General features: G+C 43.5%; 1 protein-coding gene across 10 annotated transcripts in view; it reads right to left on the reverse strand.

Moving 5' to 3' along the window:
- Positions 1-6,724: 6,724 nt before the first annotated feature.
- LOC138807721 (protein kinase C theta type) overlaps positions 6,725-18,493 on the reverse strand; it is an 84,591-nt gene continuing 72,822 nt past the window's right edge. For all 10 annotated transcript variants that reach the window (XM_069993512.1, XM_069993508.1, XM_069993510.1 and 7 more), the window contains 4 exons: positions 17,104-17,242; positions 12,291-12,479; positions 7,730-7,858; positions 6,725-7,428 (listed from right to left, as the gene is read on the reverse strand). In XM_069993512.1, coding sequence (XP_069849613.1) covers positions 7,273-7,428; positions 7,730-7,858; positions 12,291-12,479; positions 17,104-17,242 — 613 coding nt within the window. In that variant the 3' untranslated portion in view covers positions 6,725-7,272. The remainder of the gene's footprint in view (positions 7,429-7,729; positions 7,859-12,290; positions 12,480-17,103; positions 17,243-18,493) is intronic.

An 18,493-nucleotide genomic window follows, 5' to 3' on the forward strand; every position in this document is an offset into this window, starting at 1 on the left:
CTTCCAGGCTTTCTCTGAGGCAGTAAGGGCCTGGATCCCAAGACTGGAACTGAATAGCTCTTCCTAATATCACAAAATAAACCATAGTACAGTATTCTTCAAACTGAGAGTTCGCCAGTGGTCTGATAAAATAGCTATATGTTTGAAAATTTCTGTGATAAACATATGCTACACATTTGAAAAAATTTATGTGTGCAACCTACCTGCATTATATTGATAAATATATATGATCTATAGGTATATCATATGTGTGTGTATATATGAATATACAAATATGATATGGATGTAGGCGTAGAGATAGTTGCATGGGATCAAAGTGCTACATGATAATTCAGAATAGCAGTACTCCACATGATAACTTGTATGATACATGTAGCTATTAAAGGTTAAGTAATGAATACTGATAATCAATAACTAATTATTTGTATTTAAATTTCAAGTATATTGCAAGCATGCAGTAGTGTAGGTATCCCAAGGTGTCTAGTGGCTGCCACGATCATTTCCACTGTGGCAGTAGGTTCTGTTAAAACTTCAGAGTTGGAGGGCTGGGAAGGTGGCTCAGTGGTAGAACGCTTGCCTTGCATGCCTGAGGCCCTGGGTTTCATTCCTCAGCATCACATAAGCAGAAAAAGCCGGAAGTGGTGTTGTGGCTCAAGTGGTAGAGCGCTAGCCTTGAGCTGAAGAGCTGAGGGACAGCATCCAGGCACTGAGTTCAGGCCCCACGACTGATAAAACAAACAAAAACAAACAAACAAAACAAAAACCAAAAAAAATCCCTTCAGAGTTGGAGCCAGGCACCAGTGGCTCATGCCTATAAAAATCCTGGCTAATTAGGAGGCTGAGATCTGAGGGTTGTAGTTTGAAGCCAGCCCAGGGAGAAAAGAGACGCTTATCTTCAATTAACCCCTCAAAAATCTGGAAGGGGAGAGTTATAGCTCAAAGTGGTAGAGCCCTACCATTGAGCAAAAAAGAAAAAAAGAGCTCAGGGACAGAGCCCAGGCCCTGAGTTCAAGCCTCATTACAGACAAAAAAAAAAAAAAGAGTTAGAGTTGGTGGTATATTTTGTTTGTGGCTGTATTCCCACCCAGTAACTAATTTGTCACATCCTATAAAAGCAGATCTGAACTGAAACATTTATGAGCAAATGGAGATCAGAGAAAGCAGGAAGCACTGGCGAGGGGCTGAGGCATTGAGTTCTCACCTCATCTATGGTCATCTACCTCCAGATTTGGAATTTGCATCTTGGCAATTAGAACATTGAAGGGGTGGTGGTGATTTGGTTTCAGCCTCCTCATGTCCTCATCACATAAAATTGTATTACTTTAGTGTGATCACTTTTTTTTTTTTTGGTCGGTTGTGGGGCTTGAACTCTGGGCCTGGGCGCTGTCCCTGAGCTCTTCAGCTCAAGGTGAGCGCTCTACCCCTTGAACCACAGCACTACTTCTGGTTTTCTAGTGGTTTATTGGAGATAAGTCTCATGAATTTAACTGCCCAGGCTGGCTTTGAACTGCAATCCTCAGATCTCAGCCTCCTGTGTAGCTAGGGATTACAGGCATGAGCCACTGGCGCCCAGCTAGTGTGATCACTTTTATAGCTTTTTGTTATATTAACATATGTGTGCATGTGTGTGTGTGTATGTGTGTTTATGTGCCTATACTGAGGCTTGAACTCAGGCCTTTCCCAACTCACTTGTTTCTTTCACTCAAAGCTGGTGCTCTACCATTTGAGCCACACCTTCACTTCTGCCTTTTTGCTGGTTCACTGGAGATAAGAATCCCATGGATTATCTCTTTGTTGCTTTGTATGTCCCTCCCCCACAGTATAACCCCTGCTTTCACTATATTTGATGTCAGTATAACTTGTGGAGGAGATGGGGAAAAACCAGTTGTTTAAGGATACAGGTGGACCTGTTGCAACAATGAGAAGAACAAGTTGTCATGTCCAAAACGAGCTTTACAACGTCGGTGCGGGGTGGGGGGGGGGGGAGGAGAAGGATTGGGATTGGGATTGGGGGGGAAGGGGGAGGCTGGGAAGGGATGTGAAGGGTAAACAAAGGAGGAGGCTGCAATGCTTGGTAAGAAATGTACGCATTATCCTGCCCACGTAATTGTAACTCCTCTGTACAGTATGTTCACAAATAAAATTAAATTAAATTAAAAAAAAAGAAATGTACTCATTACCTTGTTCATGTAATTGTAACCCCTCTGCACAGTATGTTCACAATAAAAAACATTAATTAAAAAAACCCAAAACAACAACAACAACAAAAAAATTGAGATTAGGTGATTACATAATCTTCACATATTTACAGTATTGTGGAATAGTGATACTGAAAGTCACACATTTTAACCTTCACAAGGCAAATTGTCATTATCATGGTCAATAAAGTTTGTGAATTCTACGAGCTTTGACAATACAGTTATTTCTTCCACATCAGATGATATTTGAACCACAACTCCACTTCTAGCTTTTATTGGTGGTTAATTGGAGATAAGAGTGTCACAAACTTTCCTGCCTGGGTTGGCCTTGAACTGGGATCTTCAGATCTCAGCCTCCTGAGTAGCTAGGATGACAGGTGTGAGCCACTGGCACCTGGCTTTGCTGTGCTGCCATTTTGATGTGGCTGGGGGTTGGGTGTGGAAGGTTGACTGGGTGGGGGAGAGCTCTTTGAGTGAGTGAGCGTCAGAGTAGGTCTTAGGCAGTTCAGGGAGTGCTTCTTGAATATCTGTTTGCTCTAGCTGGGCCTCAGGACCTCCAGAAAGAGCTGCTTCTTAGTGGAGCCACCCCAACCAATCACTCTCAAAAAGAGGACAGGCAATTAAGGCACTGCATGGACCATCTAAAAGTCCATCCAGAATTTAGCGACTTCCAACCCATCTGTCACTGTGTGGCCTGCTAGATTCGGAACATCAATGGTGGAGGAAAAGTAAGTGACCAGCCTATTTGTCTAGGACATAACCCTTCTGCTCATGACTGCTTTTCCAAACTCTCCACAGACTCGCATTGTGTAGATGTGGCCAATTAGAACAGAGGCCAGCTGTCACGTGTTCATGTGTTCCTCTCTGTGTGTTCCCAGTGAATTTAGCCCAGGAGATGAACTTCTCTGTGTCACAAACAAACTGGGATATAAAATAACAAATGAGAGAAGAAAAAGGCCAGTGTCAGTAAGCTCAGGGGCTGATCAGAGCCATTGGCGGGAAGGCCAATCAGGCAGAAATAAATAGCAACAGCAAAACTAGCTTTTAAAGGATTCATTAAGAGGGTTATCGATCTGCCCTGCTTCTCCAACAGCTCATTTCTTCTGGGTGCTCTCGCTAACGAAAAGGACACCTACAAAGCAGGTGAAACTACATTAAGAACTCAGGCTAGGTTTCCCCTGAATCTCACAGGGTAACAGCTGTTGGCCTGAGAGCTCCTTGGGCAGTGTCTGCTCCTTGGGTTCTCAGTTTCCCTTTTTGTTGTCTGCAAGAAAGGCCATGAGACTAAACCCATCACCAAAGCCAGCCTAGACGGAGACATTCCTGCATGGCGGGCCAGACCCACCATCCAAGATCCCAGGCCACTGGGGTGTCTTGGAAAAGAGCATTGAAGTCATTCCTCTGCCTTCTTTCCTACAGGGCCCACAGCCAGCGCACAGCCTCTCTGGGAGCTGTGTTTCTGTTGTTTTACTTTAGTTATTGCAGGGGCAAAAGTCCCAGGGTAGCTGTGGAGCAAGTTGTCAATCCTAAGAAAGTGTTTTCCTCTGTCCCTTTTAATGGGAAAAACTTTTAAAGGAATTAGGACAATTGAGCTCCAGGAATCGAGTCCTGATAAACGTATAAAAGCTTTCGAGTAAAAATAAGCCTTGGAACCAACGTCAGTAACAGATTGGTTTTGAACTAGATGTCATTCTCTTTTTTAAGCCTTTCAGGGAGCTGTAAGCCGCTCTGCCTGTTATTTGTCAGGGGGTCTGAGTTCTGGTCTGAACTTTGTTACTGGATAAATAAACAAAGAGGGTAAGGTTTAAGAGATCTCCGAAGTCCCCTTAGTAGAAGTAATAGAAGCATCACAAAAATAAAAACACAGAAAAGAATGTTTCTTTTAAAAAGTCCCCCCTCCTACTTACATTGTAGGGTCTAGATGCCCTGCAATGGATGAATGGATAAAAAAGGTGGTATATATACACATGATGGAGTATTATTTAGCCATACAGAAGAAAGGAATGATGTGTTTTGCAGGAAAGTGGATGGAATTGGCTGGAGAACTTCCTGCTAAGTAAGTCAAGGTCAGAAGGACAGAGGTTCTTGTTTTCTGTCCTATGTGGATCCGAGACCTAAAAGTTACTTTTGAAACATGCATGTAATATCATGAAATAGGTGAAGTGGTCCTGGCAAAAATAAATCGGAGTAATAGAAAATGCATATTTTCCCTTTGTGCCACCCCATCCCTGCTCAAGCCCTCTGTCTTTCTCCTGGTAATTTCTGTTATTAGCTCACAGTGGAACCACCCAGACTTAGTTTAAAATGATTGTGTAGGAGTTCTTCAGATATTCTGGATATTAGCTCAGTAGTCAATATATGACTTGTTTATATGAGCTTGTTTATAGTTCCTCCTATTCTACAGATTGTCTGTTCACTTTGTTGATTGTGTCCCAAGATTTATTTTTTGTCAGTACCTGGGCTTAAAATCAGGACCTTGTGTTTGCTTGGCTGGCTGGCATTCTACAATTTGGTCCATACCTCCAGCCTAACTTTTTGATAACTTGTGATTGTTTGGAAGTGAACAGCTTATTTCTCATCTTCTCCCGTGACTGTATACTAAGACACTATGCACATCGATGGTGTTTTCTGGATCTTCCTCTCTATAAATTCAGCCACATGATCATTGCACTTAGTTTCTTTCTAGTTTTCTCATTGTAGCCTACTCACTGTTGGACCACTTCATCTTCGTTCCTGCTGTGACCACTTTTGTTTTTCTACAATGAATAACGAGCCCATTACTAAGGCAGCTAGCTGCCTGGCGTTTACCAAGGCTCATTGTTCCCATGAGTGGACATGCCTTTGGATTTATGGAGTCTATTGACATTTTCCAATATCTTAGGAATTTCAGAGCAGAGATTCTGACTTGCTTAGTATTTTATTAGGTTGACCCCTTTAATCAAGTCAGGATGTCTTTCTTAAGTTAGGAAAGAATGATCTTCCCTGATTCCTGTTATGTGTTTTCTTTTATTCTTCTAGGTATCACACGTGACATTTTGTAAGGGGGATAAGGAGTCTGTGTGGAGCGTGCTTCCCCTAAACTCTGATAAGAGTGAGCCACCACAGCCCTGAGGGACGCCTGAAGCTTCAGAAGTTGGAGGAGGCAAGGAAGGATCTTCCCTCAGAAGCTCCCACACAGAACAGTTTGGCCTTGCTTTAAACACTCCCATCATCCCTCAGAAGGGGGAGAAAATTATTTTCTGTTGTTTTAAGCCACCTGATCTGTGTTGACGATCACTTGTTACAGCAGCCAGAAGATAACTTGTTCAAACTCTTGTGTGGGTTTGGATGCCCACTGATGACAGACAAAGAAATGGGATACATGGACACAGTGGAATACTCTTGGGCCATAAAGAACAATGAAATTGCAGTCATTTGGAAGAAAATAGAATTACAGGTCAGGTTGTGAAGCCAAATAAACAAGATGTAGAAAGACACCCATCACATGTTTTCTGTCATATGTGGGAGCTAAAATAGTATTTTAAAAAGACAATCTGAAAGAAGTAGAAGAACTTATTAGAGAAGGGGTAAGGACTGAGGGGAGGGAAAGAGAGGACAGAACAAGAGAGGATATTTGGGAGCGTGGATTTAACCAAAACACGTATGCAAATGTTTCAGTGAAATCCATTGCTGTGTACCATTAGTATGCACTTATAATTAGGAAAAAAAATAGATTGTTCTCAGCCATTGGGTTTGATCTTTTTGTCCACTATGCAGTTAAGAACTATTGACTCCACAATTACCAACATGACCAAGGTTCACTGTGTGTATACACGGACAAGTGAAAATAACATCCCTTTGTGTAACTAAATTGCTAATTAAAAAATGAAACATTAAGAAAAAGAGGACTACTAGAACCATCTGGGGAATTTTTAATGATTTCCAAATTTTAAGACATCCATTCAACATTGGCTACATTTTGGCGATCAACATGACAGAAGCAAGTTCTTTGGGGGTAGGGGACTAGAAATTAAACTATTAAGAGATATCTTCCTCTGTTTTAAAATTCCATTTTATGTATCTACTTCTTTGTCCTTAAGTCACAACACTTTAAACACAAATACTTTCAAATGTATAATTAGACTTCTAATTAAACAAGATGGATGACTACCTATAGCATGCATGGGTCATTTATCTTGCAGGATACCTACAGACTTGCCATGAAATCCCCAGTAATGGTATAATAAGAGATGGGCTCTCTTTTCTCTTAGAATAATTGTACACTTTGTTTCTTGTTTTGCCTTGAGATGTGAGGATGGTCAATGGAAAGCAGCCAAGAAGAGGTGGGAGACAGCAGGGTTTTAGGAGAAGGAATAAAATCACATTCTCTTTGTTGGACTTTAAACTTAATTTCTCTATGGACAAGATACCCAGCGTTAAGTGTTCTAGTCAACCTTTCTTATCACTGACATGAGCTCTGCCCATTTTCCATCGTTCCCATTTCCTGGGAATGTCATGGCCAATCAGAATGAACATATCGGTAAAGCTCAAGTTACAAGCTATGTTTATTGTGAAGAATCCCATGAAAATTTAACCAGCCCCTACCCTCAGCCATTTACACATCCACAGATATCCACAGAATGAAAGGGGTTAAGTGGCTCCTTGCCCTTGACTGAGGATGCCAGGCAATGAGCTACTTCGGTCTTGAAAAGTGATTTCTGCTTGTTCCTCCATTCATCAAGCATTCTATCCATGAGCTGTTGGTACCCTAGTGAAGAGCCATCATTTAAAGCAGGCTTAAGTTTCAAATCCTTCACAGTGTGGGGAGCCATTTTGTTTTCAAGTAAACCCCTAGGGTTAGTAATGACCTAACTCCATGAAAGATGCCAGCAGATAAAAAACAAGGTGTTGTCATTAATGAAAGCAGAGTTGGTTTCTGCTACAGATTAAAAAAAATCACGTGAGGAGCTAAAAGATCTCAGCCTCTATTGAGTGTTTCTTCGCTCTTCCAACTTGAAAAAGGAACCCAAGAAGTGCTACTTGAACCAGTTCCCGGAGGGAAGGAAATTCCTTCCAGTCTGCTGACAGAGGAGGTTCAGGAGATGAATCCCTCCATGCCTGGATTCATGAAGGAAAAGTTCCTGAACATGTTCTGGTCCATGCTGTTGATCAGCACTCCGTCGGCGAATGACAGCCGGGGCTTCTCGCTTAAGAATTCTTTGTCGAAATTGCTACAGTCGCAGGGTGATTTCTTGATTGAAGTTTAAGGGGGAGAAAAAGAGGAGGGGAGAAAAAATTCAGCCATTAAATCCACAATTTCTAAGGTTAATAATCCGTATATAACATTTACTACAGGGGCTTTTGAACTACAGAGGTTAAGTTCTGTAAGCACTACCCCAAGCCACATGACCTAAAGAAACACATTGTGCCCAGGAAGAGAGAGGGATGGAGGGTAAGGTAAGGGGCTGGGAGGGGTAAGGAGCTGCCTGGGTGGGGTCATGCCCACCGCCTGTAAGGGAAGAAACCAAATGCTCCCACAGGGGAGTTCTTACCACTTTAGGTCTGAATGGGGGGTCGATCTCCTTTCTCTCAAGTTCTTCCCAGTTGATCTCCCGAAACAGAGGGTGCTGGCGGATGTTCCCCTTCACTCCCAGCCTCTTCTCAGGCTCCCTCACAAAGAGCTGCAAAGGACAGAGAAGGGGCAGTTGACCTTTATAGGAATAAACCATTAGTGTCAGGTAGGGGTGTGTGTTTCTTAGCATCCCAGACTCCTGTGTTTCTAACCTTCTTACTCTCCTGGATGAAGATGAGCGAGGATCAAACTTTGTCCTGACCCCTCTTCTCCCTGATGGAGCCTTTCTGCACATTCCCCAGTCTGCGCTTTGATTTCCTCCCTTCCTCTTTGTCCTGGGCACGCTCTACTTGAGGTCAGTAGACCTGATAAAAGATCAGCTTTTCTTTGTCTTATTGATAGGATCTCTGGCAAAGGGACAGACCCCACATCAACTTCCGTGCCTGGAAAGTGAGATACGTGCCCTCCTCCAGAACTGTTCCAAAGACCGATACAAAAGCAACAATATACACATGCATACATGCATGTAACTTGTACGCACACACCCTCACACACATAGGCAGATGCTGGAAAGACAGGACAGACACTGGAAGGCTTTTCAAACTTAAAAGAACCAGCCAAGGCTGCCAAAGATCAGAACAGTGTAAATATGAACTTGGAAAAGTAACAGGGCCTGAGCATTGGGTGCTTTCATTTCTCCTTTGTCCATCAGCCTGGTGTTTGTGTATAAATGGCAGCAAGTTATAGGTTTTAAGGGAAAGGATGGATACTTCAAATAGAAAGCCTGGTGAAGGGCCAGGATTTTGCAGGAAGCTCCAGAAAGGACTTCTCTTCCATCTTTTGTTTCTTCTGCTTACAAGAGTGTCCAAGCTTAGCCAGGTTTGGTGCTGTATACCTGTAGTCCCCCATTTGGGAAGGAGATGCAGGAGGCTCTTGAGTTTGAGGCTACCTTGAGCTATAAAACATGTCTCAAGACAGCCTGGGCAAAGAGGCCCTGTCTCAATAGCTCAAAACAAATGAAAACCCCAGGCTTATGTGCTTTGAAACACTGATTTATTTGGTCATCTTACTACCTGAAAACTGCAGAGGTGCCAATTACCAACTGATGAGACCTTGGCATTGCCCTAACCTCCCCTCTTCTCATTATCCTAGGATGGCCAAAGAGCACTGGAGTTCGGGGCTTTATAGAACCATATGAGACTGCCATCCGAGAGCTCTACTACCACCCGTTTACCTTTGGGTAAGTTTTCTGAGTGTCACTTGTCTTTGTGCCAGTCATCTGTGTCTATTCCTCTAACGAGGCACCTGAGACAATTGTCTTGCAGAAGAGAAAAGTTTTATTTTGGCACATGGAGTCAGGGATGCCTTTTCTTATCTGCATATCATACCTCTACGCTCATTTTTCAGTATATAAAAAAAGGCGCCAAGTCCACAGAGAGATAAACTTTTCTGTAGACTCAAAACCCAGCAGATAGATTCATTTAGAAGCAGAGGAAATCAGGGACTTACCCACCTATCTCTTCCCTAGAAATAATCACACTAAGTTCTTGACCATCACTTATCGTATTTTCCCCCCTATTGGGGTTTGAACTCATGCTTGCTAAGCAGGTGCTCTTGCCACTGAGCCACACTTCCAACTCTGTTTTCTCTTAGTTATTTTTTAGAGAGGGTCTCACTTCCTGCCTGGGTTAGGCTTCCCGCTGTAGCTAAGACAACAGGTTGACACTACCGTGTCTAGCTCTTTGTTGAGGAGTCTTGAACACATTTTTGCCCAAGCTGGTCTTGACCATCAGTTCTCCAAATCTCAGCCTCACAAGTAGCTAGGATTACAGGTGTGAGAAGCAGCACCCTGCTACTGAGGGATATTTTGAAGAAAGAAGATTAGACAGAGAAAGTTTATGTGTCTCAAAGATGGGGGACCCGAAACGAGGTGATTGTAATGCTTCTGTGAATTGTTAGAAGACGTCCTTTGGCCCTGTGTGCACCATATGTTTCCCATCTGTTTTTTTTCCCCAGCAAAAATATGGGACATTGGGACCAAGATAATCATAACCAAGAACCTTATGGGCTAGTTTATATACCCATGAAATATATATATATATGTATGTATATATGTATGTGTGCATATATCTATATCTATATCTAACTATAAGTAAAATAGATAAAGACAAGCTGTTGGGGTTGCAGCTAGATCAGGGGGCTCCATCCTGTGCCAGCCCTGAGCATGAGGTACCTCTGCCTCCAATGGTACAGGAGACGCCATGTTTAATTTTCTCTGTTCCCAGTGGATTTTCTAGCCCAGGCTTTAAAGAGCAACCCTCATGCTAAGGACTGAGTTGCCTCCCCTCAACATCCACGTGTTGATGCTCTAACCACCACTATGGCTGTGGATAGGGGATGTAGGGAAGAGTTCAGGTTGAGTGAGGCTCAATAGAATTAGTTCCCTTATCAGAAGGAGGCAATGGTATTCTCTCTCTCTCTCTCTCTCTCTCTCTCTCTCTCTCTCTCTCTCTCTCTCTCTCTCTCTCTCTCTCTCTCTCTCTCTCTCTCTCTCTCTCTCTCTCTCTCATACTATGTAAGGACATGACAAGAAGGTGGCTACGTAAGATCTAGGAAGAGAGCCATTCGAACCTTGGACTTCCAGACTCCAGAACTGTGAGAAAGAAGTCTACTGTTTCCGTTGCTCAAGGTAAAGGATGCAGTTGTATTTCTAGATGACAGGTGAGGGAAGATGAGGGAGAGCTGATCTGTATGTCTACTGATCACTGCCAAAGACAATCTGCAAGGCAGGTAATGAATGGGTGGAAAGAGTTTGTTTTGGCAGTGCCAGTTGATGCATACAGTTCACACTGAGTCCTTTATAGAACCAAAGGTAGAGTACATGGAGTAGTTACCATCCTATTGGAACTTGTGTTTCTATGATGGAAAATCAAGCCCTTCAAAAGAATCAAGTCCTTGATAGAGCCAAGGGTAAGGTCCAGGTAGCCATTGCAACATTGAAAATCCCACTGGCATATTTTTTTTTATTGATGCCATCTTTCTTATTGGCTAATTTTGAAATTAGATTTCATTTTACCTGTGTTTCATGCAGTCATTAAAAGTGAATTTAATTGGTTATTTTGGGGCATTCTAGGTTTTATTGTGCATTTGGCTCATAGTCAGAAGGCAAATGCTGAATGAAACAGGTTCCGATTTTTAAATTTGGAGTTCCATTAACCTTGCGCTGAGGAGTCTGAGAGCCTCGTGGACACCTCTCACGGCAAGCTCGTGATTCCTGGGAGAGCTCTTGGAGTTCTCCTCAGACCTCTAATGCCGCAGACAAGTTGTCACTTGTCTAAGGGAGGTGGAAATGTAATGCCCTTTAAATTGAATTCCCCTTACTAGTGAACAAAAAAATGAACTCGGAAATAGTTTTCAAAGCTTCGATTTGAAACTCACGAATGGCTTTTGATACTGAAGAATCTATTTCCATTTTTTCATGGAGTGAAAAAAAAAAGCCCAAAATGACTCCACTCAATGGTAAGTCTTTTTTTTTTTTTTTGGTCGATGACATATGAGATTTTAGAAATCAAAATGTATCCTGAGGTTTCATGGGTGTCTGTCTGACTTCTGCCTCGCAGATGAACTCTGGGTACTGCTACGAACATGGTACAAAAGGCTGATCTCTTAATTTGTATCTGAGAATTTGTGTTCCTCTTTTGAGTGCACCATGTGGACGGCATGCGGAGAGAAAGGCAGTCGGTCTGTGTGTATTTTAAGTACTGTTTGAGACAATCTGCTGTGTAAGAAAAAAGCAGTAGGAAAGAGGGCTGCTCAATTGCTGTTTGGTATGTTACCGAAGGCAGGCAATAGTCTGAATAGCCTGTCTCTCAAGAGCTTCATCCCCAAATGTCCCCAAGATTAAATATTTCAAAAGAAACCTATTGAAGTTTCCATCCATCCAAAAGAGGATGAGGGACAGTCATCCAGAGCATGCCTGTAATCGCTGCTCCAAAACTGAGCAGCGGACAGACACGATCTCTGACCAGAAAACAGACAGAAAAAGTCTTAATTTTGCCATGGAGAGTCATGTGGTAACTGATGCTTGTGGGTGGGGTCATTTTCAGTTTCTCAACTGAGTCAGGGTTTTATGACTTAGACAAAAGTTGTTGTTCTTTTTTAAAGCTGAGACTGAAACAGAAGATTCATGTACCCTGCCTAGTGTTCCAGAGGCAGAAAAGAGAAATTGGACTAACCCCAGCTGTTCAACAGGAATTGCTTGGAACAGTCTAAAGTTGTGGAAATTGTTTTGGTGCATTTCTTTTGTAAATGATGCCCCAGAATGTTTATCTTAAATTTATGTTTCTACTGAGTGTACACAGTGTCCGAGCCTGAGTTGCAACAGGCAGTGAGTATTTAAGTCCATTTAAGTTAAACCAGTCCAATACCAGCAGTTTCACTCTCTGATATTTCAGTTAGAATGTAGCCATGCATGGGAACACTGACTGAGCAGAGAACCAAATACAAATCTCAACGAAAACCTTCTTGCCCTTATTTCTTACCTTTACCAAAAGGTCTTTGGCCTCCTTCTCAAGCCACCGTGGGTAAAAAGGATTGTCCATGCGGATGGAGTGGAAGAGCTCTTCTTCATCTTGCCCATGGAAAGGTGACTGGCCAATGAGCATCTCATAAAGGAGCACACCAAAGGACCACCAGTCCACAGAATGGTTGTATTTCTGACCCAGCAAGATCTGTGTGACCAGAAGACCAGGGACATAATTAACAGATGAGGTTGATCACTGATGACACTTTTTTTTTGGTCTGGCCATGGGGCCTGGACTCGGCCTGGGCGCTGTCCCTCAGCTCTTCAGCTCAAGGTTAGTGTTCTACCACTTGAGCCACAGCGCCACTTCCAGCTTTTTTCTTTTTGCTTATGTGGTGCTGAGGAATCGAACCCAGAGCCTCATGCATGCAAGGCAAGCGCTCTACCACTGAGCCATCTTCCCAGCCTGACACTTTTTTTTTTTTGGTCTTCACGCAGGGCCTGGGCACTGTCTCTGAACTCTTTTTTATTTTATTTTATTTTATTTGTGAACATACTGTACAGAGGGGTTACAATTACATGGGCAGGATAATGCATACATTTCTTACCAAGCATTGCAGCCTCCTCCTTTTGTTTACCCTTCACCTCCCTTCCCAGCCTCCCCCTCCCCCCCAATCCCAATCCTTCTCCTTCCCCCCCTTCCCCCCCTCCCCCGCACCGACGTTGTAAAGCTCGTTTTGGACATGACAACTTGTACTTCTCATTGTTGCAACAGGTCCACCTGTATCCTTAAACAACTGGTTTTTCCCCATCTCCTCCTCAAGTTATACTGACATCAAATATAGTGAAAGCAGGGGTTGTCTCTGAACTCTTTTGCTCAATGCCAATGCTCTACCACTTTGATCTACTTCTCTGATGACATGTCTTAAAGCCACTTGGTCTATGATTTCCAGTCCCATCCATTTTTTTTTCTGTAAAGGGCATAATTACATTCTCCTTTCTGGCTGATTAAAACTCCTTTGCATATATGTATCTGATTTTTCTCTGTTTAGACATTTGGTGGTGAGCCCTTAGGCTTTGACTAAAACTTAGCTATTGTGAATAGTGCAATAAACATGGGCATGCAGGTATCTCTATTGCTTGATGACTTAGAGTCCTTCATGTAAATACCCACCAGTGCTAGAGCAGGATCATATATATTAGTTCTACTTTTGGTCTTTTGAGAAACCACTGTACTGGTTTCCATAGTGGTTGCACCAATTTTCATCCCCATTAATATTGCAGAAGTTTCTTCCTACTGCATCCTCATTCCTACCAGCACAATGTCAACATTTTTGACTTTGGATAAGCATTTTACTTTTCCTCTGTCTTCAAGGGAAATGGTTGAACCCTGACTCTTCCATTTTCCCATCTGAACTGTGAGGGACTTGGGTGGTAGATATTAGAACCAAGAAGGCTGGTGTGTGTCTAGATTCTGCATTGCCTCTGACGTGGATGTATCACCAAGCCCATGTATTTTGGGGGGATTCTACTGCTGCTGAGTCTTTGTGTAATATTTGAAAGACTCAAGCATCTTAAGGCATTACCCAACAATGTCTGTCCTTAAAGGATAAAGAAAATGTGGTACATAAATATAGTAGAATACTGATGGGTCATACCAAAGGAAGGAGGGAAACGCTGCCATTTGGGGCAACATGGATGAGCATGGATGGAATTAGGCTAATTAAAACAAATCAGCCCCTAATATAATTCCATTTTCACGAGGTACCTCAAGGGTGGGTCAATGAATGCAAAGTCCCTAATATAAACCCAACGAAACACAGGAACATAAAGGTGACTTCCAGATGGAAATTGCTACTAATGCTGTGATAAATGTCTACTTGGAGAAACACATTTCCATTTGTGAAAAGTCAATGTCAAGTAGTACACAGAATTTTGCAATCTGCCACTAATTTCTAGCATAAACATGCTACCTGCTAGTTTTTATTCAGTATTTGCATATGAAAGTTCACCCTAAAATGGATAGAAAGAAAAACTTTGTCTGAAGGAATAAAGGTAGATCTTGAAAGAATTACAAGGGAAGAATGGAGGCCTACAATTAGTCTGTGAAACTTTCTTCAGCTTCCTTTGCCCAACGAAACGGGGTCCACATGCAACTCCACAGATTTACCACAAGGGGGTGCCAAAGGCAAGTGGAAGCAGCTCTGAGTAATGACAGGTTTGTAAACAACTTCATTTTGGAAGAGCAAAAATGAAAAGGAATTTGGAGGAGACAGCTGTGGTGCAAATTAAACCTTCTAGGCTAGGTGATGTTGAAAAAAAAAGACGCAATCTTTCATTAGGAGGAAGAAGGAAAATGGAATCCAGAATCAAATGCAAACAGAATATTCATGGAAGGAACTCTAATAAGACATGACAGGCGTTTCCACACAACATGTCTACATGTATAAGAGCTCCCTGGGGAGAATGAGGCTCACAGAAGCTATGATTCTCGTTTATTTAAGGTCTCCTAGTTAGCTGGGTGCTGGTGGCTTATGTCTGTAATCCTAGCCACTCAGGATCGAAGTTCAAAACCAGCAGGTGCATGAGACCTTTGTCTTCAGTTAACCAGCAAAAAGCCAGAAGTGGAGATGTAGCTCAAGTGGTAGAACACCAGCCTTGAGCAAACAAAAAGGCTAAGCAAGAGTGCAAGGCTTTGAGTTCAAGTCCCCTTATTGCCAGCCCTGTCAGCTCTTCTTTTATTCTCCTTTCTTCCCCCCATCTTTACCCTAAGGATTGAGAAGCACAGCCCTCTAAAGCACAACTTGAAACTTGAAAAACCAGTAAATGACTAATAATGGTTGGATACCAGTGGCTCATGCCTGTAGTCCCAGTCACACAAGAGGCTGTGGTCTGAGGATCGCAATGCAAAGCCAGGACAGGAAAATCTCTGACACTCTTAATCTCTAATGAACCCTAAAAAGCAGAAGTGACACTGTGTCTTAAGTGGTAGAGTGCTAGTTTTGAGTACAAAAGCTCAGGGACAGTGTCCAGGCCCTGAGTTCAAGCCCCAGCACTAGCATCAGAAACAAAATCAAATGATTAATAATGGCTTCCTCAGTTTATGTCACCCTCCCTTCCTATCCTTTCCAGTGAGAAAAGTCTGTCTGATCTTTGGCCCCATGGGGGCCACAGACCTACGTTGAGTGCTAAGTGCCCCTGTGGAGCCAAATGGCCTTGATTTCCACGAGAACCTGCTTTCTGCAGAGAGAGGCCTCTATTACTGAGATCAACGTGGCTTGCCTAGGTAGCCAATGAGAATCAGGAAGTACGCGATGCCCCTCCTACCTGCCTTTACTATGGGATGAAACATAGATTTTCCTCATTCCCACAGCCCGGTACTGGGGAGCAACAGGAGATTGAGAGAAGAGTAAAGGAGTCTTTTGTTGAGAAAGCCAGTGGTGGATCTGAGCCATATGAGTGTATTTTTAGGATTATTACAAAGGGGATCTGGTGTGCAGTGAAGTGTGTCTGCTGAGCTCTCCTTCATGTGTGCCCTGTTTAGCTTTGACTTCACTGCATTGATATTTGTGTTGGTGCTCACCTTAAGGAAGTGCAGATTTCTAATATCAGAAAGTTATTAAATCAAATGAGCAGTGCTCTGTGGCTGCCATGATTCCTGGACAGCTGGAAGTCATCCTTCTTTGCCTATCAGAGGTCAACCTTGCCTTTAGACATGGTCAAATGAGAATGAAATACACAAACACAGAGCAAAGCCACATCGTCCTTAGACTCCAGCCTCTGCAGTTAATTGGGCAATGACAGGGATTTGTTGCAGAAATTGTTTTATGAAAGATCAACCCTATCAGTTGATCCTTCTCTGTTTACCAGTTTATTTGGTCATTCGTTCATTCTTCCTTAGGCTAGTTAGTGACCTTTTAATGTGTCAGTCTCTGGACTGGGCCTTGCCTATTAAGGGGAAGATGGGCTCGCACCTATCTGTGGAGGAAGTGCCAGAGAAGCCCGCACTCCTGTAACCAATGCTCGCCTCCTGCTTTTCATATTGGACCTGAGCTATGGAAGATGCAGTCACTGCGGGAAACTGGAGACATTTCTACATTACGCTTGCATTGGCCTGCGGATCTCTAGTTATTTCAAGTTAAAAAATTAAAAGAAAGAAATGGAATAAGAAACAGTACCAGACTTTGGAACCAACATGCAGTACACACACACACACACACACACACACACACACACACACACACACACACACACACACACACACACACACACACACACACACACACACACACACACACACCTAGAACAAATACTATGTTATGGTAAGGACCAGATAGTTTACCAGTCTCTCTCTGGGGTGGGTACCTGGAGAAGAATCCATAAAAGGAAAGGGGAGGGTTTTGTGACATTGGGTGGATTTCTTCTGAGCAAAATGCTGTTATAGAAGAAGAAATCCGGGGAGGGAGACTTTGGCAAACGCCTCTCTTCTCCCTGCGATCAGTTCCTCTAGCCTTACAATGACACCTTTGGACGGTAGTGGGGTGGTATTTCCCCTGGGCATCTCACCAGCCATTCCCTCTGGCCAGTCTGAGCAGGGTGTGGTGTTTGAAGGCTGCTGGGGATGGCGGTATCTGAGCCATGACTGATAAAGCCGTGGGATGTTTTAGCTCTCGCAAGGCATTAGGAATACATTGCCTGACGTCCCTCTAAGGCCTCAGTAGCTACTCATGGGCATCTAGGGAGTGTTTGCTCCAAACATCAAGTACCAATTTCAAATCCCGAGATAGAAAACCTTGGGATGAGCAGGGCCAGGCCAGGCGGGGCATCCTCACCTCGGGGGCGATGTAGTCAGGAGTTCCACAGAACGTGTTTGTCTTTGCCCCTCCTAGCATGTTCTCCTTGCACATCCCAAAATCTGCGATCTTGATGTGGCCATCTCGGTCCAGGAGGATATTATCTAGCTTGAGGTCCCTGGAAAACGAGAGTGAAGCAAGAAAATCTCACTGGAAGACATGTGACTCAGTTAAAAGGAGATAGTTGTGGGGTGGCAGCTCATGTCTTCCTGGCTGAAGAGGGGCTCCCTGTGAGGAGCGTGGCCGGTCCTCTCCCCACCCCCATGCTAGCCTCCAGAACCACCCAATTTCTCTTTCTGGATGTTAGGACTGCTATGTGGGCTCTAGTCTGTCTCGGCTGGAGACTGGAAAGATACCCAGGCTGCTGTACTTGCCCTAGATGAAAGAGAAGACTAACATATAAATGCAGAGGAAAATAGTGAGTGGGCCAAAAGCAGAGAGAGAGACACAGAGAGAGAGAGAGAGAGAGAGAGAGAGAGAGAGAGACAGAGACAGAGACAGAGACAGAGACAGAGACAGAGACAGAGAGACAGAGACAGAGAGACAGAGAGACAGAGAGACAGAGAGACAGAGACAGAGACAGAGAGACAGAGAGACAGAGAGAGACAGAGACAGAGAGACAGAGAGACAGAGAGAGACACACACAGAGAGCAGAGAGACAGAGAGAGACAGAGAGAGACAGAGAGACAGAGAGAGACAGAGAGAGACAGAAAGAGACAGAGAGACAGAAAGAGACAGAAAGAGACAGAGAGAAATGGAAAGAGATAGAGACACACAGAGAGACAGAGAGAGACAGAGAGACAGAGAGAGACAGAGACAGAGAGACAAAGACAGAGACAGAGACAGAGAGATAGAGATAGAGGTAAAGACACACACAGAGAAACATGCAAAAACAATGAGCACCATAGATGTCAAGCAAGCTTCGCTGGTCTCTGATGGCTCCGGTTTCTTAAGGAAACCTCATTTATGCTTATGGAAACATTGAACTGATTTTCTGGAACTCGCCACCAGCATGCATATTCTTCTAACTTTCCCATCACCGTGTCTCCTGTCCATGTCCTGCGCTTGTGAAGAGTCACATGGTGAATGTCAAGCGTGTTTTTTGAGAAAAGAAGATGACCAGAATACCACGGCTCTCCTCCAAAGGCCGTGGCAGCCAGAGGTGAGATAATATCAAACAAAAGAGAAATTGTGAGTTCAAGCACGGGGACCCCAGGAAGGTTTTATGCACTTTTCTATAGAGTATAGACCTGCAGGTTTCCACAGGAGTGTGAATGTTCCTGAAAGAGCTTCCTTCTCCCAGCCAAGAGGAAAACATTTCCCAAGCATCTCTAGAGGCTCCACACATGGTCGAGGGGACACGTGGTAC

Source organism: Dipodomys merriami, unplaced genomic scaffold (assembly GCF_024711535.1).
Source record: "Dipodomys merriami isolate MVZ:Mamm:240054 unplaced genomic scaffold, mDipMer1.0.p SCAF_429, whole genome shotgun sequence".
NCBI classification, from domain to species: Eukaryota; Metazoa; Chordata; class Mammalia; order Rodentia; family Heteromyidae; genus Dipodomys; species Dipodomys merriami.